The sequence below is a fragment of the Trachymyrmex septentrionalis genome, unplaced genomic scaffold (assembly GCF_001594115.1).
Source record: "Trachymyrmex septentrionalis isolate Tsep2-gDNA-1 unplaced genomic scaffold, Tsep1.0 scaffold51, whole genome shotgun sequence".
In the NCBI taxonomy this organism is placed as follows: domain Eukaryota; kingdom Metazoa; phylum Arthropoda; class Insecta; order Hymenoptera; family Formicidae; genus Trachymyrmex; species Trachymyrmex septentrionalis.
In genome coordinates this window covers 2,371,611-2,395,273 of record NW_017305683.1, presented here as the reverse complement: position 1 = coordinate 2,395,273, position 23,663 = coordinate 2,371,611, and the positions used below count along the sequence as shown (strand labels likewise).

General features: G+C 34.0%; 1 protein-coding gene across 7 annotated transcripts in view; it reads right to left on the bottom strand.

Moving 5' to 3' along the window:
- Positions 1 to 23,663, bottom strand: part of LOC108751742 (tyrosine-protein phosphatase Lar) — a 324,192-nt gene that overhangs the window by 23,874 nt on the left and 276,655 nt on the right. For all 7 annotated transcript variants that reach the window (XM_018492123.1, XM_018492128.1, XM_018492129.1 and 4 more), the window contains exons 7-9: positions 2,739 to 2,849; positions 1,472 to 1,747; positions 609 to 893 (exon numbers count right to left, since the gene is read on the bottom strand). In XM_018492123.1, coding sequence (XP_018347625.1) covers positions 609 to 893; positions 1,472 to 1,747; positions 2,739 to 2,849 — 672 coding nt within the window. The remainder of the gene's footprint in view (positions 1 to 608; positions 894 to 1,471; positions 1,748 to 2,738; positions 2,850 to 23,663) is intronic.

Here is a 23,663-nt window from a genome sequence, read left to right as displayed (position 1 = left end):
TTGATAAAATAAGAAGCATTTCTCTAGAAACGATATTTTCCTTCATTTGTTAATTTGGCATGAAAGCGGCGAATTGGAAAAAAATCTTTTTTTAATCTACTATAAACAATCCTATATAATAATATATTTACAAATGTTAGCTTACTGATTTACTGTTATTGATACACAATATAAACAGCGATTTGTCTGAAAATTTTTGATTTTTTAATAAATCTTACAAGATTAGAAACGTGATTCATGGTTGCCACCTTTGAATTAGTGCTCCATTTTCATACTCTGAAGATCGTACAATTTTGTCAAAGATCAATTATCATAAAAAAGTTATCAGACCTAATTTCGGAGAGTTTTAAAAGAGAGAGAAATCTAGGAGCGAAATCGACACTTAAAAAAAGAGGTCATTAAAATTGTGAACGATAAGTTGAAAATTTTTTCCATTTTCGAAGAGCCAAAGATTAGTTCAAAAAGTCATAGTCTCCAGCCTAAAACTGGAGAGGGGGCAATCATGAGCGCAAACCATATATTACAGAAGGAAAATAATCGTTTCTAGTCATGGTAGGAGCATAAAAACGGTTAGAGAATATTACGATAGTAAATGCTGTAGTACTGACTTGTTTCACCAGTGGTGACTATCACCGGGGCACTTGGGGGACCACGCCCGATGCTGTTCACGGCTATAACGTAAAGCTCGTACTCCGTATAAGGGCTGAGACTCCTAACATGGTAGTACATCGTCGTGATACCAGATATCTCGGCATATGCCTGATTCACATGCTTCGGTTTATGCTGAATTACGTAATACTGCAGCTCATCCGGTCCTTTGTAGGACCAACTCAGCTTCACCGACGTCGCAGTGATGTCGGACACTTGAACGTTCTCCGGTGGACCGGGAAGAGCTGCGGGAGAGTGAGATTATTACAGCTTTATATCTCTCTACTATTTATAAATGTCGCGTCTAAGTTACACTTATCGTAGAATAAAATATCGTTTATTCAAGCATCCGAAGTCAGTGTCGTCAAACGTCGCAACATTTGGGAACTCTTAGAAAAAATATAAACGCTACATTTATTAACCATGATGTGTGAACAGTAAAAATATTTATAAAAATCCTTTTCCAAATAGTCCTTAGAGGAAAATTGCTTTTCGGCTTATAAGGTTGTTACTATCGTATTCAAAATTTAAATTAGCTGCTCGATTATTTTATCTTAGTGAATGCAACTGATTAATCGCTTTTCATCACTTAATCCATGAGCTGAAAAAGGCGATTAATAAAAGATTTATCTATCTAATTCTAAGAAGTAATTTCAAGAAAAGTACATGCTCCGTTCTTATTTTCAGATCGTCTTAAGATATTAATACAATCCTGTGACTGGCTTATGACATATTAAGACTATATTTAAGACTGTATTTAAGACAAATCTTAAATATAACAACCAATTGTAAATATCCTAGAGTAAAAAAACTCGATACGAACATTGAACTTTCACCATTGTGGTTGCGTCAATTACACCGAGATCGCTGGCGGCCGTGCACGTGTAATTGGCGGACTCTTTAATGTCAGTGAGCATCAGGACATTTTTGCCAACTGGCAGATTGTCTTCCGGCGTCAAATCGGTTGCTGGGTCCTTTCTCCATTTGACGTAGGGCATGGGGGCACCCACGGCGACACAGGTGAGATTCAGCGAACCGCCTAACATCACCTCGCTCACCGTCGGTGGAGGAATCGAGAAGCTTGGTGAAACACGACGTACTGAAGCACAGTACAATCGTCAGGATAAATACTCTATTCTTTAGTCTAGATTAGAGACTAAATTTTATTTAATCGAATGTCTTTCGATTTTTCGATTTTAAAAATTATTGTAGTTTCATTGACACAAGAATTATACTAAAACAAAGTGCAAGTGCCAATATTTCTATTTGCTCATTAAAATTTTCAAGTAGTTCATGAAAACTTCTAAATGCTTAATCAATTTTGAATCACTTTTGAAGGATATGTCTTTAGATTATACGCACAATCGTTGGCAGCAAATAAGTTACATTACGTTAATGAAGAGCGTGTGATTATTTATTTATTTACGTAGTAACATATTAAATCGAAATGCAAATAGGCGTAACGGCGCATCCAATTAGGGAATAATTACGTGCGCACGTTTTACGATGGAAAATTAACACTGTACACAGCGAAAATTCGCGAAGCACAAAACTCTGAACGATTATTTTGCAAAGCCGTTGTGCAGATTTTGTAAATAGCGGTGATTAAACAAAAACGCGTAACCATCGGGATTCGAGATCGCGGCAAGAACGCAAGCAAGGGAAAGTCTCGGCGCGTAACACACGTTACGTGAGTCGCGCGAGCCCTTTGTGCCGCCCGTTTAGTTTAATTACGTTCTAATTGCCTTGCATTAATTTTAATTACAAACAGGAAAACGTCTACGTTTACGGCATTGGCGTGACTGTACGACGAGCTACGTTCATTATTTGGACAACGACAACGTCTCTTTTTACGGTTTCAAATCCGCTGATTTTCATTAGAATATATATTTTTCTTTTTCTTATCCATAATATTATATCTTACGAGCTACTACCGTAAGAATACCGCTAAAGAACGATTTCTCTAGCAAAGACAATAAAATGTTATATATTAATTATAATTACGAAATGCGCTTGAAAATTAACTGCATTATTAATTTAATCTGCATTACAATATTTGCATGCAAGCATTCGTAAATATGTTAAATTACCTTTTACGTATAACGTAGTTGACTTGGAGTACTCTGTGCCTACGGAATTGTTAGCAACGCATTCGTATTTTCCTTGATCGCTTACGTCGGATTCGGTGATCTGCAAGGCACCTGAAACCATAAACGCAGAATATTCTATTATAAATATATTCTCATCAATATTATCGATTACAATAGCACTTTTATATACAAGCTCGATGTAAACAAAAAATTATCCCTCGTATTTCTCGTGATGTTATATCTGGATATTTGTATAGTTACATACACATGAACTTTATTACATTAATTATCCTTGTTTACACTGTAAACAATAGTAATTTGATAAATTGAAAATTTTTTTTCAGTTCACAAACTGAACAAGATAATTCTTATAGCCTTTTCGTTTTTTTCTAATTCTATAGATAGTCGTTGAAAGCAAATTTGCTAATAAAATTGACCTGTTACATCATATTTTTGAGAAAATCAGATTAAAGTGTGAAAAATAACGCTCTGAGATATTTTTAAGTTAAAATGTAGCATAAAATACGACGTAATAGGATGATTTTAACGACAAACGGCAAACGATTTATATCAAAAATCACCCATTAGGTTGGCTGCTTTGTATAACAAATTACAGTTATAGATAAAAAGGAGAGAAACTTAAATACGTACCACTATCGTTATTATTACTGATTTTGTAAAATAATAATATTCGTAATATTTTTAATTAATACAATCGAATTTCTTATTTAATAGGTCATCGCAGATTTATTAGGTCATCAGAAATAATGTGAGAATGGATGTCGAAATATTTTTTTAGTTCCGAGCAATCTCCGTTTTGTGCAATTAAATTTAAAAGTATGGTAATATGTATGCGGTAACGAGCTCGACGGAACTACGTTTGAGTGGACGTCTATATTCTCTGCCGCTCTGTCGTGTCTCTTACTTCATTTTTCCACTGCTAATAGAGTTCCTACGTTCTGCGGAGACGTTGAGCTCGGTAGGGTTGGAAAAGGTCGACCCTCCTCGTGTCGCCCTTCTCTCTTTCACCCTTCCTCTCCTTTTCCCACCCTGACTCGTACATTGCGTTTTCCGCTCTTAGGTTCATGCGGAGGTTCCACGATATATCAGTTAGACTGTGTTCTATCGCGATGATGAACTGACCGTTGCGAGGCATGTGATTATCTTCGCCGACGTCACTACCGGCCCGGTATAATTCAAACCCTCCCCGTTGACCTTCTCCACCAACAAAAGAACCGCCCTACCCATTCGTAAAATAAACACTGGCGAATATCGGGAATCGAGAATAGAACGGGGGGATCGCCGTTGGGATCGATTGTTCGCTTTCAATATTTCTAACGTTTTATCGACAACGATTGGTTGTAATTAGAGGATGATCGTAGGTAAGATAAAGATACGGTTAGTGCAAATAAATTGTGAAGGACGTCGTGACGTCTCGATTGCACGAAACTATTCTTTTCTTATTGGATAGCCACTCGTCTCCGCAATCAAAGACGATATGGTAGCAAATAGTAGCTTTTCCTCCTACCTTTCACAAGTAAATCGAATAAACTGTTTAAGTGACTACAGATTTTATGCGATTACAAAAAGCAGTTAGTTTCGAGCGATGCTTCTGATGCAACTACAGTTGCATGACATAATAATAAGATACATGATGCCTATTGCGAAAACGAAACACACGGATTGCGGCGTATTTTTTTATCTGATGGTCGTATATGAATCGTGTCAAGCTATATCGAGATAAAAACGCGGCTACACGAATTGGTTTACTTTGAAATTCGCAGTAAACTATATGGAATATTTTTCTCCCGGAAGACAAATATCACATTGCGGACCGGTGCGTTGTTTCCCTTGCGAGTGAACAAACGAATGAAACATGTGCGCGAACTGTTAAAGGGCTCCGTTTGGTTATTATGGCTCCCGGCTTAAAACGGAGCCCGCAATTATCGGCGTGACCTGGCGCGGCTGTTAATTTCGCAGGCTGCCGAATTTTCACCGGCTGCCGATTTCGGAATTCGTTATCCGTCCGAGTAGATTTCACGTGCCATACGTGGCGGTTTTCAGCGCATTGCGATCGTGACTTTGATCGTGGAGGAAAGAGACGATGAAGATGGCGGCTGCGACGTAATTAGAATTTTTGGAAGTTTGTTTCTCACTTTTAATTAAAAATCTTAATTATAGCTATTTCAACAAGTTATTATCTTAACCCTCAATCCTACAGTAACATTTATCATTTGGATCTGAAGCGAAATTTTTTGGATATATATAATTATATAATCCAATTGATACCATGAGATTTTAAATTGTAGGTAAAAAAAACTTTGAACCTTCCTCTATCAATCGCCGTAAGACGGAAATTCAATTGCATTACTTCAAATAGGATACTTTAGAACTTAGGTGTAGTTGTGATAGTTGATCATTATTCATTTTCAATCTTTTGTCTTCATTTTTTATTAAACGTCTGATTTTATTAATTTACACCCAATCATTTGATAAAATTAAAAAAATAATTTTGTACGATTGTTGTAGTCTAATTGAGGGTTTGTAAAAAAATGTATAGTATTCATTATAATTAGAATGTAATATCGAAATCTAACGTAAAATCAATTTTGTATGTACATATAATAGAATAACGTACAATTTATTTTATATATGTAATAGAAATAGGACTGTGAGAGCGTTTTAACTTTGCACCAGGCACTACGATTTATCGAGATAGCCCTGGTAAGGAAAGAACTCGCCTAGGATAGAATTCGGTAAAGTATTTGGTAGATAGACGGGAAAGAAACGGAAGAGAGAGTAAGGGTCGAGGGTAGAAAACACTCCATCACGAGTGAGAAGTGAGGCGGACTGATATCGCGTACGATCGGAATACGTAATCGTGCCTCATCTACAATTTCCCGTAAGCCGACCAGGAAGGAACGCCGCGAGGTCGTATTGTTATCCCGATGGAATCACGTGCGCATTGTTAGCGCACCGAGGCGAAAAAGTTATACCCGGCGTAGAGTGTAGCCCAACACGTTATTTGTCCGCCATCCGGAAAATTTCCCTTCATGCGAACACCAAATATACAAAGTATATATCGACTTCTTGATTCTTTTTATAACTTTTAGATTTAAAGTTACACCGAAAGAAAAGATTGGTTATTGCAACCAGTTTTTGGTTGTAGCAGCAAATTTTTAGTTGCGTTAGCCTATCGAAATCATATACTGACATTGCGGATTTAGGCTAACGCAACTGATTAAAAATGCTATGCTATATTTTACTATCTAAATTGTTGCAGCAACCAATCCTTTCTTTCAGTGTAGCATTTCCGTTAGATTCAAAATGGAATATGAACTTGGAATTTATTGTGCTACTATCATTTTTAATCGACGTTTTTTTTTTTAATCTTTTCTAATTAATTTTCACTTTAACTTAACTCTTTGTCGACATGTAACATTTTCACTCTTTGTCCGCAATCTTCACCCTGAATACATACTTGTGAAAGCTTTAACAACAAGTTTTTTTTGAATATCATAAAAGTTGGATTAAAAGTTTATTTTACTTATTTTTTACAGATTTAAATTTACGTATTAGATAACTCACAATTAATAATTCAACTATATCCTTAAAATCTAGCATTGCCAGTGTAGTTAATTTCAAACATCTCCAAACTCTTTTACAAACTTCCACGCCTATTGGAATTTATTTTTCAAATTTTCGGCAAATAATTTGTATTTCAGCTTCTGCTGAGATAACTATTCGTAATTTCTTCAACTTGATACGTGTGTGTGTGTGTGTGTGTGTGTGTGTGTGTGTGTTTGTGAGATTGTAAATTATTTTTAAAAAGTGAAGTTTTTACTTTTTAAAGAAATTTTAATGTTAATGGTTTATTATTTATCTACATTGCAATTTAATATTTTTAATAACTTATGCTATCGCACGCGCACATAGTTGAATTACATTATAACGAGAAATTTCTTCAAGCACATCAATAATGAAGAAAAACAATTAACATCTTTTTTCTTCATTTTTACGGGTTTTATTAACGATCGTTTTGAAGTTCCATTTTCTGGTCGGAGTGTCATATATCTTCTTTTATTGCGTATAGATGCAAAATGTAAAGAACAATACAGAATTAACAGGTAAACACTCGAATATACCATTGATTCAAAGATAATATATCTACGACGTAATAGCCGTTTAAAATATTCATGGGGCTGCGTAGAAGTACGTTTTACCGGCGATAATGAACAATTAGATCTCGAATACGCGTGGACCTGATTCAAAATGAACGGTACATCATGCGAGCTGTTTCTTATAAATTTTAAATAATCAACATACACGCGCAAATCGCTATAAATATGATCGGTATATATCATGACAGAGAACATGAAGAGACATTTGCGTTAAAAGCCACCGAGATAATACCTGTTCAACTTTTCATAATCCCAGTTTACCATATTGATCGTCGGATAGTGTGTCAAAGTCAGGAATATTTTAAATGGAAATAGAAATGGAAATAGTTGAATAGATAATACGATGTATCTTCCTGAGATCCTTCAGTGAAAAATTGTTTTTATTTTCTGAAATTAGATATAAAAAATTTATACATATTTTTTCAGTGTACTCTTTGACTTTTAGTGTTACTTTTTGAAATAAATGCTAAATATATATCGTGCGAATTTGTAACTAAAATATATCGCTTTTTCAAATATAATTTGCGATCAAAAGGTATGGTAGTTCGTACTTATTTTTTATTTGAATGATATATGTACACGTATGTGAGTGTATGTATATCATTACATACAAAACACACATGTGTGTGTGTGCACACACGTGCACATACGCACGCATACATTATTAAAAGAAAATGATGTAGATACACTGAGAAAAAAAAGTTGTCAATTTGATTAAAGTGTGTTTAGTTCGTAATGATTATTTAGTAAAAATATCTATATATTTAAATTACAAGATTAACAAAATCTTATAATTTAAAACATGTTATTTGTTTGAATTAATAAATATTTGCTTGACAGCCTGTGACTTGTTGAATAAATTAATATTTTTTTGAAACAATTTTAATATTGCTCCTTTATCTCGAAGGTAAATGTAATACATATACATGTATAAATATCTAAGTTTGTGCAATATTTTACGATAAGAAACACAAGAAATGGATCGATTCAAGCGCAATTTTTAATGTCGTATCTCTCCGTATATAAAATTACCGAAACCGCTTCTATTTCCATATTTTATTTCGGCGATGGTATAATGTCTTGTTTTTATTAAATAGTTGTTGCTGGTACATTTTGTACATCCACGGGATGTGCAACGATGGATCTGACTGAATAAAAATAATAGGTGAATAATGAATATCACGGCCCTCTCGCGCTAGGTCGATCGATATCCTCAGTACATGACAATTAACGACTTTTACGAACTTTGGTAATAAGGCAATAGCAGATTTTTTACGAGAAAAAAATTGGCTTCAAACTCATTGAGGAATCTGTTATCGATAACTTAGATAAAGGCTCGAGATAAGTGAGCTATTAAACGAACATTTAGCTTGAAATTTCCCGCTTTTTAATTGTAAGAAAAATAGATCGAATCTGTGTACATTATCAACATTCTTTATAAATTATTATGTTTTATAAGTAAAGAATTATATGATATATTAATACTTTATTAATATGTCCGAGGTATTTAGGTTATCTCCGACTTTACAAATGTATAAATGCCGTTTATACATATATTACCACATTTAGTGCAAATTGTTTAACAATTAAATGTTTTGTATTTATCTTTAGCTAAAGAATGTATAAAATATTATTAATTTTTATTCAATTCTAAATCATTAAAAAGAACAATGATAATTGAGATATAATATTTGAGTGTGAGAAACACTACGCGACTAATTACGTTAAATGTAAGGTTAGTTAAATTGAAAAAATTCTGTTTTATAAAATGTAGGATACTAATATATTAAAATATATTAAAATTATTCCGGGAATAATTACCTGATTATTTTTATGTAAACGATCACCTGGGGCGTTTTTAGATCCCAATTTAATTCTAGAAAATGAATATTTTAATTTATATAATTTTTTTTTATTGCGGGCTTTCGATAGAATTATATATTCAGAAAGAATAATTTGGTCGAAATATTTAAAAATTTGGCTAAATACAGATTTGAAAATAATTTTCTTGGAATATGAAAATAATTACATAATAATCTGAAGTATGATGAGTTGCAAAAAGTTTTATATTTTAGTAACCAGTTTGAGTGTCTCCTACATAATTATTTTAACGATCCAACAAAATTATTTTCAGAGATATATATATATTTAGCTAAATATATTAAAACTATATTAGCAAAATCGTTCTTTCCTTGTATTGAAAAGTTTGTAAAGAACTTTACAGAGAGTTATTAAAAAGGAAGAACATGTATTAAACAACATCTATGTAACACAATATTTTACAACAATTCACAGAATATGAAAATACTCCAGGTAACTATTCTTGGGTCCAAGTACAAAGGCAGACGAGAAATGAATAAGTGCGACATACAAAAGTGTCCTTACGTTATCTTCCAAGTGACTGATTCAATCCAGACGAAACTTCGCGATCGACGGATGTGCTAGTCGGATATATACAGAAAGTGTCGAATTTTCCTTATGCTTAGGAAAATCGTATTCGTGTACTCGCGAAAGCTTCGGGCAACACGTTCTGCTTGTCACTAGGCACAGCGACAGCAGAATTTTTCTGGGGCCTTTCCGCGAGATCTTGGACGATTGCAGTAGAGATATGCAACGGCACGAGTATGTGTGTACATGATGCAGGCGAAAGGGCGTATACGGGTCGTGCTATTTGTGTGTTTACCGACCAATATTGAAATATCTTCTCTTACATTTAATATTACGGGAGCAAATGCGACGCATGTACGCATATATATATATATATACACACAAATATACACACATACACCTACGCGCATACGTATGCACGTGCGACACGAATACATGAAATGTATCGTCTCGCTCTGTCTCTTCGCCTCATCTCCCACTTCTGGGTAGCATGCAACGCAGGGTGGAATCGAAGGATGAAGCAGGGATGAATTCGACGCGCACAACTCGGTGAATACAGGATTCCATCCGGATAGAATACAAATAGGAAATATGTTTACACCCCGAAAGCATTCCGAAGTATACGTTGCGTATACCTTCGATGCCGTTCGTCGACACTTTTTAATCCCGACGTGTGTATTCAATGTGAAATTTCATTTCAATTATATTAGAGTTTACATCTCCGATTTTGCGATTTATATTTTTTGATCGTTGAAAAGAATTCAGAGAATAGTCGCATTTCCAATTTTTCTCTCTAGGCTGAATGCAATCAAAAATTCGATAAAAAGTTGGATATATAAAAAAATGAATGAAAACAAACTTATTCTTTATTTAAAGATTCGACGGTTATGAATACACATTTAAAAGTTAAATGCGGAAAAAATTCAAAGAGCGAAAAGAGAGAGTCTTTTGCACACATTTTCCAAATAAATCTCAATTTTTTTAAATTAATATATACAAATATAAAAAAGGGAGAAGAGAATGATCTTTTGTTCTTTCGGACCCCTATGCTCAGCTTGTTAAATCGTAACTATGTCGTCATACGTCAATGCTGGTCCGGGATCTCAATTGCGTTAAGAGACAGTTTCCAGTGGCATAGCTCGATTGTAAGCGCGACCTGAATTTGATCCCGAATCAAAGGCATGGATGGGAAATTACCGTCGAAAGCGACGCGTTGTGCTAATATAAGGACAATCGGTAGCATTATGCGGGCACGAAGAGGTTGTGAGAAATGCTTTGGACGATTGTCAGGGCGCAGCTATATATACACACACCCACACACAGGGCGGAGCCCTTGCCGGAATAACACAGCGACGAAACGAATTTGCGCCAGTTATTTAGGGGTTAGCGCCGAGTTCTGCCTATCCGGATTAATTAAAGTGGAAATGCGACGACTGGTGCTCCGCTTGCTCGTACGAGTTTCCTATCGCATGCAATTGCGATTTCTTGGTGCCGTGCCAGCTTTGTTTGAACATTGTTGTTTTCGCGATCAGAGTCCCGTCGAACTCTCCCCCGTTTGTCGCCGCGCGGGTGGAGGGTGGAGGGACGGTACCTGTTCTTTTGACGAAGCGTCGTTTAAGATAACGAACGCTCTCTTCTTCCTCGCGTTTCACCTTGCGTCTTTGTAAAGCGAAAAACAACGGGGCAGATCCGCTTCTCTCCGAGGGTATATCGGGTAACGCCGCTCTTTTTCCTTTATCCTCTCTCGTTCTTACCCATTTCTGTCTCAGCCATCGAGTTCCTCCCACCGCGAAAAGAGAGTAACTCACTCAAGCTCCCTCCGCGTAGCTGGTGTCATAAGTCAACTCCCTTGGTAAAGGGTGGTCTAATGGGCCCGGGAGAGCTTCACTGAGGGTCTGGGGGAGGGTCTACGACGACACACAGTGGAGGAAGAGATGGAGGGCGTGCTCGTCTCTCACTGTGGCCAAACGCGAAGGAGAAAAGGAGTGAAAACGATAGGAGGAAACCGTGAGAAGGAACCTAACCCACATTCCGAAATTTCAGAATTATTATTGTTAAGCCTGAAATACTCAAGTCTACCAGGAAGCTTGTTTCGAACTTTATTACTCCCTTTCGTTACTCGCAGCTTGTCGACTTGTTCGCTGTGCAAAATTGTGCAAACACCGACAAGAGGCGTGGTCCACGACATCGAGCTGTGTATGGTATGAATTTCAGTGGTGGATCGCGCGAGCCGATTTAATAACACCGTTGGCCATTGTGCCACAAGCTGCATGTGACGCGACTGTGTTAATCGATGCTACGATATCAAAGGTAATGAACTGCAATATGAGGAGTTTGTAAGCGGTCATAGTAGAGGATAATTGTAACAGTCACAATAACCCGAAACCATAATTACTGTACGTGTTGAAAGAACACGTAATTAATTCTTAGTTACACGATTAGGTCATTTGCGTCCTGCTCATTTCTTTTCTTTGAAATACTAGGAACTCTGCGGCTAAATAAAGGTCTAGCCTTCTCTTTTTTTTTTTAACGCAACTTTACAAATACACGCTTTCATACAAATACTTTCTAAAGATGTACGTGTAAGAATTAAAGCATATTAAGTAAGCTTAACAATTTTTCCACTTGTAAGACCCGGTTTTTCTAACTTCTGGTTATAGACTTAACTTGACGATAACATAAAGATTGTATTTTTTTTAGCTGTGGTTAATCACTAAACGGATGGTTTTGTACCGGATAATTTTTAAAGTTATCATTTCAACAAAATCATTAGTTTACTGATTAATCTATACTGATTAAGCTAGCTAGAAAAACAATTTTGACACTATCGAACCATTAAAAAACCAGAAAATGAAAAAGCAAACCTGAAAAATGATAAAAATTAATCCGGAACATAAACGATCCGTCACGTGTAATAAAGAGCTAGAAAATCATTGTGTGTACTAAGGGTTAACTTCTAAAGAAGATTGATATGTTTTTAAAACATTAAAATCATAAAAAAGAATAATCATCGGACAATCATTAAGTGTAAAGTAGACGAAGAGGCTGAACAAAAGAGTAGAAGAATGAAGAGATAAGACTAATATTGTACTCGCGCGGCTCGTCACGTCGTTTGTGTGAAACTTGGTTTTTCTTCGTTATTAACTCGGACTAATGGGTCGAAGAAAATCTTATCGCGTAGACCATGATGTGTTTACACAAAAAACACATGCACCTCCTCCTCGTTTCCTCCGATGAAACCCGAGATTCGCGTTAATTTGATGACTCGCGCTCGGTTTACTTCAGGCACGATGATTAAAGGTGTTGCGGTTATGTGTAGTCGTAAAAATACGGTTAGGCCTGGGAAAGGAAACTGCACGGAGAGTTAAAAATGAAGCGCATGTGATAAGAATACCGCAGACATTAAGCGAACATTGTTGCATTATCACGGCAATAATTGTGGAATTTAAGGGACTACCCGATGAGAAACTTGAAGGGTTCTTTATTTTAAATAAGGTTGATCTCGATTATTTCGCTTTTTTTTTTCTTTGGGTCTCGCGATAATCTTCTTAATAATGTTTGATAATATATAAATGCAAAAAGGCGTGAAATATAAGCATATAAACTTCGTCCTTTATTTGAATCAATTTTTTCAGAATATAAGTAAAAAATATAATTTTTGAAGAATTGAAGAAACGTTCTAGGTTTTATTACTGTAATATTAAAAATAATTAAAAATATATTTTAAAAATGCCTCATCATTTTATATATTAAATGAGTGGAACATATCTTCTTTAAAATTTATTGTATTTTCAAAATAAGAATTAATGTTGAAAATATTGACTTAAGTTGTTTCTGAAGTAAATGATCATTTTCATACATATAATAGAGGATTCTTTAATTATATAATGACAGACTTTTAAAGATGTTAAAAAATGACAAGTTGCAGCTCGAAATAGATGTTCAACTTTACTTTTGAAAATATATAAACTTCATAAAAAAGCAAACTAACAACATTGAATTTCATTAAAGTGATTTCTTATTGTGATTTATATATAGCGAAAACGTAAATTACTGCAGGTTACTGTTTCTCATGTCAATGACAGTTTTCTAGATTTCATATTTAAGAACGCTTGATTAATATAGTTTAGAAGGAAACGGTGTATTTTTCCTTTTCCCAGGGAAAATCTAAATCCCCTAATATGCCAATTTCGACAAAAAAAAAATCGACTCATGAAGTTTCCGAAATGATCAAGATACAAATCTTATTTTCTTTTGGATGATTATTATCTCTCCAGTACTTTTCTCAATTTATTATCGTAATAATTTCATCGCAGATATTCTGAGAGCGTAAGAAAGTCTAATCTTCTTCTCTTCTTTCCTATCTTTTTCCTCTTCTTTAATCTCCAAGACAATCTGACATCCACGATCATCCCGTCGCGACGCGGTGTCTTCCGTTAGGGCACCGTTAAGTCGCGCCACTATATTACGTTACTTGTTCTGAAGTTCGGCGCTCGCTCATCAAGCTCCGGGGGTTTTAACGCGGAGAATTTTACGAGTGTTGACGAAGCGCTAACCGACGCTCTCCGTCCTTACATCCCCGTCGCGCACCATCACTGCTTTCGCGGCTTTACGAGCGGAGAACTGCAAAATATAATTTAACGATTCGCCGTGTTAAGTTTTGCCTGCGTCGTTGCGCTCCTAGACGACGTTTACGCGGCGAGCAGTGAGAAAGAAAAAGAGAGAGAGAGAGAGAGAGAGAGAGAGAGAGAGAGAGAGAGATTTCCTCAAAGGCCATGCCGAGCCAAACCACCTTTCAGCAAGACGCCCAGCAGAAGGTTAAATGAAACGTTAGAAACGTTAAACTTATGCACCCGCGTATCTAATTAAATTTGTCGTCGCGTAATCGCGCATCGAAGTTCTCTGAGAGAACGAGCACGACTTATCGGCGCGAGTTTAATGTGTACTTTAATATGTTGCTCACATGTTGCTCGTGAAGCGAAATTCATAATTTCTCATTAAATCTCATAATCCCGCATTACTCCTCATACAGTTACATTTATCGTATAATTATATATATTGTATAATTATATTTTGTATAATATTATAAATTAATTCTTCTTTTTCAAACTACACTTGTTAAAGGTTGACAGGAGACATGGTGGAGACATGATTGGCTAAAGATGAATTTCTATTTTATTAAATTATAGCTAAAATATTCAATATAATTAATATTTGTAATCAGGAGAAGTATTTGCGCCTTGCTAAAAAGCGATTTTTTGGGGAATTCGGTTGCTCCGCAAATTTGTAAAATACAAGCCAAAGAAAGTTTTACAGCACAATCTTTTAAATTGAGAAAAATAGCTAATTGAAAATAGACGAATAAGAAGATTCTAATTCATTCATTTTTAATCAGAATTCTAATTAATTCAGATATTTTTCTCAATGTACGAGACAAAATATGATAGAGTACACGGATATATATTTGCATGGCAAATGAGTCACTCTTGCTAATCTTTAATAATTTAACATTTAACAATTTCAGAATATTATATATCCAAATAAATAAAATACAATATATCTAAAATTTATTTGGCATAAATAAGAAAATTTTAAGAACAAATAAGAATATTAAAAACAGCGCAATTACCGCGTCGTTTTTAGTACTTGCTAAATTAAAATTTTCTTATTTTTGATTGAATCTGGAGAGTCCGTTTGAATTAATATTTTATTATTTAGCGTAAATTATAAATTTGGAAGGAATTATAATGTTTTATAACAGAACCGAGTTAATATAGTCCAATATAGTTCGTGTTAATTTAGAGGAAAAATATTAATTATTATTATTACGTATAATATTATTACATGTTATAAAACGTTGGTTGTATTTTTACGGTTCTTCTCTATGGTAGATATGATAACGTGCGAAGTGCGAACATCTCGCAGAATTTAATCGCGCGCATTGAAAATGCGAGAGAATAGTTTCGTAGTCTCAAGCGCTATTCTATGACAAGCAAGGACGCTTTGATATCGTTAATGTACATCGCGGATGTAGCTATGTATTCCCGTAAATTAACGCAAACAATGGTATATACCGAGTATCTGGGGCACGAGCGCACAAGCGGGCCTCAACCAGAGATTGCGAGGCGAGTTAAAATTTTAGCAATGACTCAATTCCCGCAGACAACACGAAGCGAACCGCTTAGCAAATTTAATCTGCAAGATTAGAATAATATGTATGCACAAGCAATTTTCGTATAATTCTATATATGACTGTTGTGAAAGCGGATGAACCACGCGAGAAAAACGCCTATCGTTTCCTACTACAATCGTCTTTGTAAAAAAATATTCGTCACCTTTTACATTTTCTCCGTGCCGAATTTGTGTTCCTCCTGTGGGAAACATGCGCGGTTTGCACACGCGGTTACATTTGTTATGTAAACTAAAAGTGAATTAAACATTAATGCATCCATATATAAGGTGCTCTGACGCTCAACGTTATTTCATAATAAAATCTGAATATTCATCACTACAAATTTTTTTAATAATAAATTATATGTGCAATTCAACATGTACTAAAAACTATATAAAATACGTTTATGTATATCTCAACATATTAGATATTATATGAATAAATTTCCGCGTTTAACTTTAGATAATGCTAACAACAATTCAACAAATTTCCGCGCTGAATTATTTTTCCATTCAAGGTTAACTAACCTGCATAAAATTGCATTGTTTCTCGCAATTAGACAATTAACTACATTTTTAATTTAATTGGACGCTAAAAAGGTACATTTCACTATTGCGTCACTATTTTCACTGCGGTAAAACTGTCTTTGAAGCAAGCAGAATAATTTGTGAGACTTATGGAGACAATACTGTGTCGGAAAGAACGCGTCAAAATTGATTTAAAAGATTTAAACCAAACTTAAAAGATTTAAGTAGTGATTTCGAAGTGAACGATAAATTGTGTTGCAAAATATTCTTTTGTTGCGACATTCGTATGCTGTCTGAAAGATGGCAAAAAGTGTTAGATTTGAAAGGCAAATATTATACTTTGAAATGTTTGTACCATTCCTTTTATATTAACAGATATACTTTCGAAAAGAAAAATACGGAAACTTATTTATACACCTAATCGTATAAAACTGAAAAATATATTAAATTTGCAAAAATTTGTATAGCAGTATTTTTAAATATATTTTTATAACCACACTAAGATCCGCTTTGACCGAAAATAGGATATTGTTTCTCTTAATTGATTTATTCTCGTCGGTTTAGTTTGGAATGATAATAATATAAATTTTTTTAGAACTTTAAAGAGTTGTAGCGACAGAATATTTAATAGTATTTACTTTTCAATATTTGAAAGAAATGTGTTTTTTAGAGTAATGTTTTTTTGATAAAAAAAATTCTCATCATAGGTACATTTTTTTACGCTCAGATACTATCGCGTACGACACGACCAACATGCACACATGAAGCTCTATCTTCTTGTTAATAATATTTTCTGTTTTTTTTTTCTTTAATTACGAAATAGGCTTTGAAAAATGGATTGCGTATATTGAGAAGTTTGTGTTTTATTCCGTGAAAACACGATGTATCGAATGAATCGATCGATGGCGAATATGTTATTTTTGGCATCGCTCTCTGATATTTGGCGGCATCTAGTTCTTGTTTCAGGATAAAATATAGTGGAACGATGAAATACTCTGTCAAGAATGCATCATCAGTTCCCAAAAAATTCCCGAACGCGGACAATCTATCGCGCGATGTTCCGCAAACGCGTTAACAGTTTCGTGCGATAGATACGAACGCGCGTACAATTTTCGAGCGAGCTTTCGCTTAACGAGTTCGAGGACAGGTAAGATTTACGAGAAAAATGCTTGTCAGCATGGGGGATGGAATTTATGAAAACTCTCGTTTCGTCCCGGCTCCGTCAGGTCTTCTCGCCCACGTTCTCGAACGCCCTTTTTCTTTCCGACGCGCTCCTACCTCCTTATTTCTCGTCCATCCATTTCCCTTGCGCGGAACTTGGTGTGCCGCTATATCCAGAAAGTACATCGACTTGTGATGCACTTTTTGCGATACATTAAGGAGTATATTTATTACGATACGTGCGTATAACGCGGCGAGGACAAGCTTCGACTCAAGGATGCGAAGACGCGCGAATAATGTTAAGGGTGCGAGCGAGTGACTGATGCGACTCCGGGGGTCGCCTCTTATGGAGGTACAGGTTATCAACCCCTCTCCGCTAAATTACACTTAATTCGATCTTACGGTCGACACGTTGTTTCCATTCAATAAAGAGTTATACAATGACAAATAGCATAATCATACATCTTGCATCTATAAATTTAATTTACGTATACTGGGTGACATAATTCATGATATGATTAACACGAAGGTAAAAATTACTTTAGCCACTGTGAGTGTAATTTAGTAATTGTTTATTGCATAATGTCGTTCCTTTACGGTGAAAGTGACGACTAAAAAAATTAAGCTTTTTAGAAAAGGGGACAATCATTTTGCAACTTAACAGAAAATTATTGACTAATTGAATAATAAAATATCGGCAAAAAGATTATGTTCTAGAAACATGATAAAATGTTCATTTCATAACTTAAAAATATTTTTTTTTTTTTGAGTTATTACTATTTTAATATTCTACGAAATTATAAATCTGGAATAGTTCAAATATGACATACTCGTAATTCGAAATATCACAAATAATTTATATTTACCTTGTGTGTATAATATAATTAAATTCAAAATAATTAATATAATTAAATTCAAAAACAATTTCTTTGTCGATCATCAAAAAATTTAATGTTCTAAATGTTCTGTATACATAAGCGAGTCTTCTTTTTATTTACAAAAACGATATAACTCAAAATGTATCACTTATGCAAAAGATTATGAAAACTTTGAAAAAGAACGACACAAATGCTATTGGACGAATAGACTGTGAAGTCAAATTAGTTTTTGACGATTAATAGAATAATCTTTACTTAATTCATAATTTAAAACTCACATTTTTTGAGTTGTGCCACTTTTGAAGTAAACGAAGTAAAGAAACAATGATAAGCCATTTAGTGTACTTATTTAATTAAATTACAGAAGTTCACATACTTTATTTTAACTTTTGCTATTTTCTGTATTTTTTAAATATTAATTCTTAGTGTTGTTTCTAATAATATTACCAGCACAAAAAGTACCAAAAATTGTTAATAAAATTCAAGAAAATTTTGCACTAAGCATTGCTTGTTGTATTGTATAATGTCGTGGTAAATCATACACAATTGGTGTGTAAGATATTTAATTAAATTACAGAAATTCACATACTTTTTTTTAACTTTAGCCGTTTTCTATATTTTTCTTATTTAGATATTTTTAGTGTTATTTTTAATAACATTATCAAGATAAAACATATAATAACAGAAACTGTTAATGGAATTCGAGAAAATTTGCACTATATTCTAAATGAATTTATTGTCATTGTACTGTTGCAACCATTAAGGACAGTATCGCCGTGTGAATCATAACGATAATAGACAAACTTTCCTTCGTGGTGGAAAAATACTAAAAATACACACCGTTATTCCTCCCATCTAATTACAATAATAATAGCCGCGTAACGGCTCGATGCCGCACGAATTTACATAACGTCCGGCATACTTCATTATCGCAACTATCGATCGTGGAAACGACCAAGGTAGGAATCGAGCCAACTCATTCGGGGTGGATCTCATTTAGATTTCCATTCTCGATCGTCCCGCGATTTTCAGAACCGGCAGCTTTATCAGGTGGACCGGCACGCATACCAGCCATAGATCGAGTTTCCAGTCGAATACATCTCGTTCGTCAAACGAGTTTTCTACTCTGTAGAATTTCTTTATGGCAATTCCTAGCAAGATTACCGTATCGATTAAAGTCACTAGGCATGAGAGTAACGCAATCCGTCCAGCATTTTCGTTCAAAACGTAGCAAAATTCCAAACTGAATGCAATTATTGTTAGGATAATTGCAGTTACACGGAAAGAGTTTGCTGAAGAACTAAAAATTTAGCTACCCAGCAAACAAGCTAACATTATTTATCATTATTTTATCATTAAAGATGTCATTTTGAATCAAAATGACGATAAATAACGCCCAGCTTGTTCGCTGGATACAAATCTGAAAATAATTTTGTTAAAACCATCAAAATGATTACGTAGAGATATCAAGCATGATAAGTAATACTGCGTAAAAGTTTTGACGTTTTACTAACTATTATATAATCGGAACATCTATAGCATAATTACTTTGAGTCCAACCAAATTATTTTCAGATCTGTATCCGAATAAATTTCTAGACACTCCAACCAAAAAAATAGTCCTTTCGATACATATCTAAGTGTAGACAAATTGCAAAGCGTGTACATTATCCAACGTCATTTTCATTCAAAATGTTTATATTGCGCTACTATACATATACGTATCCAGTATCGATAGCTCGTTCGTACACGGCCTCGAGATGCATGCGGGGATGCCATCAGTAGGCTATGCAAACGTATCCATAATACATAGCGCGCACACGCGCCACTGTATATGCACGAGACACGTGCATGCTGTGTGTCGTGTGTTGCGTACGTGTTGCGTACATCTAATGTACACTTTTCACGTCGCGGCAAACTGCGGCGAGCACCGTAAAGATAGTCCGGGGAAGTGCACGTTGGTATTACGTGACGTGCTGCTCGATAATGATACCACCGTCGTGCGATAAAAACAAAGTGAGCGTTATACAAACGCGTTCGCGTATACATACATACGTATGCGTACGCGCATATAGGCATGCCCTGTACAAGCGGTGAAGGTAAAAGATAATGGGGAGCATCGCGCTTTAACGAAATTCCGCAATGCGTGAGAAAATTATTCGTTCGCCTTATCGCTGTATTTCGACTTGCTCGGGGGGATGTTATTAATATATTTCGCAAGGAGTTTCCGCTCAGCGACGACCGAAAACGCGTTCTTCCTACTCAATTAGATTAAACTGCAGTGTAAAAAAAATTACGTGTAAAATTACAACAATTATAATGAGTAATTTTGGAACTCATTATTCTGGTGGAGATGTATGCAATTTTTTAGACACCCATTCAATTACTGTTTAGTATTATTGTATTCTCATTAATTGTAATAATACCGTATAAGAAATAAGCAAGAACTTGATCAAGTTTTATACGGTAGCTCTGAAGCAATTTCCCTGATGAAAATATGTGCAAAAAATATGTGTGTTGGGTTCCAAAGATCCAGTTATTGTTGAAAATTAATAGATTCTTATTAGTTAAAATATGACGTAAGTCACTAATTGTCCTGTTTTTATTCAGCAAATAGATTCAGATTTTGCGCAGTACACTAAAAAAAGAAGTGTTTAATTTTAAAATATTAAAATGTTTTATTCTTGTCTACGTTTTTTAAACAGTTAAAAATGTTATAGTTTGAAACTTTTTCAATGAACAAAACACTATGTATTTGGATTTAAAACATTTAAAATTGAAATATCTGTTATTATTAATCCTTATATCCTACCAGCTACAATTTGATGCCTCATCCATACAAATATGGGCACTAAAATCCGTCCGTTTTTTTTCACCTATTCAGAATGATTAAAAAAAATCTCTAAAAATTCACCAACATACTGTCAACTTTCTAGAATAAATATTGGCACTTTATTTTAGAAAATAATAAAATGTAGTACAATTTATAATTACCGAAAGACTCAAAGAAACTTGCACAAGCAGGAATCACTCGGTCACTAGTGATCCATGTTAGTAGGATAAGGATTAAACATTTGTTTCGCAAAAACCTTTCAAATATAAACATTTTAAACATTGCACTTTTTACAGTGTAACTGCAAAGCATTATATCTTTAGGATTTCAAGTTTTACTTCTCAACTTCTCAGTTACTAGACAAAAGTTAATAAACTGTCTAGTAACTGCTCAAAAAATGCATGAAATTTCTACCAGGAATATTAAAGGTGTATATTTACATATACGTAAAGTAAAGTCACAAAGTACAAATAAAATTATTCTTCTTTATAATAATTAAACAATTTGCAAAAGTAAATTTATAATTAAAGTTAAGCTTATAGAAATATTTACGTATTAACTTGCTAACGAATTATATATAATTTTTCTTAAGCAATGCTATTAATATGTGCATAAAAATGCAAATATAATATGTACATACATATTAATATTATTATTATTATTATTATTATTATTATTATTATTATTACACATATAATGTTATAAAAAAATTTGTACATTTACATCGAAATCATAAAATATATTATTATTCTTATAATTTCCCATTTAATTATACAAAGATATAAAAGTTATTTAATTATGCAAAGATATTAGAATAAAAGTAATAACTCTTTTGCCTAAAAATAAATTTTATTTGTTTATTATAAATGTAATTTTAACATATATATTATTCATGTAATTTTACATACTTTTTTTACAGTGTACGAAAAGAAATATGCCAGAGAAATCGCAATAAAGAAGTTTTTTAAGACTCAATATAAGTCGGATTTATGTCGTAATAAGGATATTTTATCTAGAATTGAGGGCAGATTGCTATGAGATTATATGGCAACTCGTTTTTAACGTCTTACGCGTAGATTGAGGATTTTAAAAGTAGTACGTCCATGCTTTTAAAATGCCATTAGTTACGAGTCAGTCATTTCTGAATTAACGAATACTATATTTAAATAGATTTGTAAACAAGAGTTTTTAACAACACAAAAATCAGCATTTATAGTAAATTGCCATAAAATTACGTTTATGAAGAGATCTTTAACATTTTATATTTACATTAGCAAGATTACATTACATCGATTAATGTACATCTGTAGATCTTTGAAACGCCTATACGTGTCAAATGTGACAATAGTTACAGCGATCAGACACACTATGTCGTTCTTCCCTGAATTATAAATAACGAAGACACATAATTAAATTAAATTAAACATCAATAATAATAAATGTATTCAAGTTGATTCCCTCATCTTGTATGCTTGATTATTGACGACATTATCGTATTCCTTGCAAGCCATATCGCGCAAAATGCGACTTGAAATGAGATCATCGTCAAAGATACTTCGGCGAATATGATATCTGGAAACGAACTTTTACGAACTTTTTATCGATGCCGTCGTCAAAATCGAAAGACGATGTAATGCCGAGTGGATGGCTAAGTCGGGATGGTTAAGGGGATCCTTGTGTGTTTTATTAATAATTTTTCAAATAAGTATTTTATTAATTATTTTTCAAATAAGTATTTTTCTAATTGCCTTTACACATATACATACACGCGCGCATACTTATTAAAAAAAATCTTTTTTCCATTGTTAAAGTATAAACAGTAATATAATTCAAACCGGTCGACTTTATGTGAAAAACTTTATGAAAAAAATTTGGAAAGTTACAGTTTGGTATCGGCTTCTGGCATCGTAATAATATTTCTTTTATATACTTAATACTTTATATACATAAAACTATCTTAGTTTGGACTGGGATTACTTGAACAAACAATATTGAGTTCTTAGAATTAGCAGGAGCACAGAGTCGCATTGGCAATGCATAAGAAAGTGAACTAATCAAAGTTCTTCATTTCCTCCCTTCCTATGAAATAAAAGACTGGTTGATTTTCTTATGCTTTATGCATTCTGCGTTATGCAAAAAGATTGTATGGCTTTAGATACTTAATATGAAAAGATTAATTAGTTAGAAAATTTGTGTGTATATACATACAAGTATATACATATATATATATATATATATATATGTGTGTGTGTGTATGATATTGTTGTGTACTCTCTAAATCTCGCGGAGTAAAATTTCACTCGAAAAGACTGAAAATTTAGCCTGTCTTGAAAAAAGAACAAAAATACGGTCAATCTTATTCAAGAAGAAGTGAATCTCATGTCAAAAGAGTAAATTTCACTCTAAAAAGAGTGAAAATCTGCTACTCTTTAACAAGAGTGACCGTATTTTCACTTCTTTTTCAAGACAGATTAAATTTTCAGTATCTTCGAGTGAAATTTTACTCCACGAGATTTAGAAAGTAGTATATAGCAATGTGTCATGACGCGTATGTAAGTCCCACTGAACCAGTAAAACAGACAACTTTAGGATTCCCTTAAGCCACATCTATAATAAGATTTTAAGGCATAAAAACTTAAGCTGCAAGCCTTAAGTCATAAGAAATTGACCGAATCATGGACGATCGTTCTCCTCACATTCGACTGTGGTGATCAATTTCTTACGGCTTGACTTACAGCTTAAGTATAACCCTTTAAAATCTTACCGCGGATGCCGTTTTAAACGCG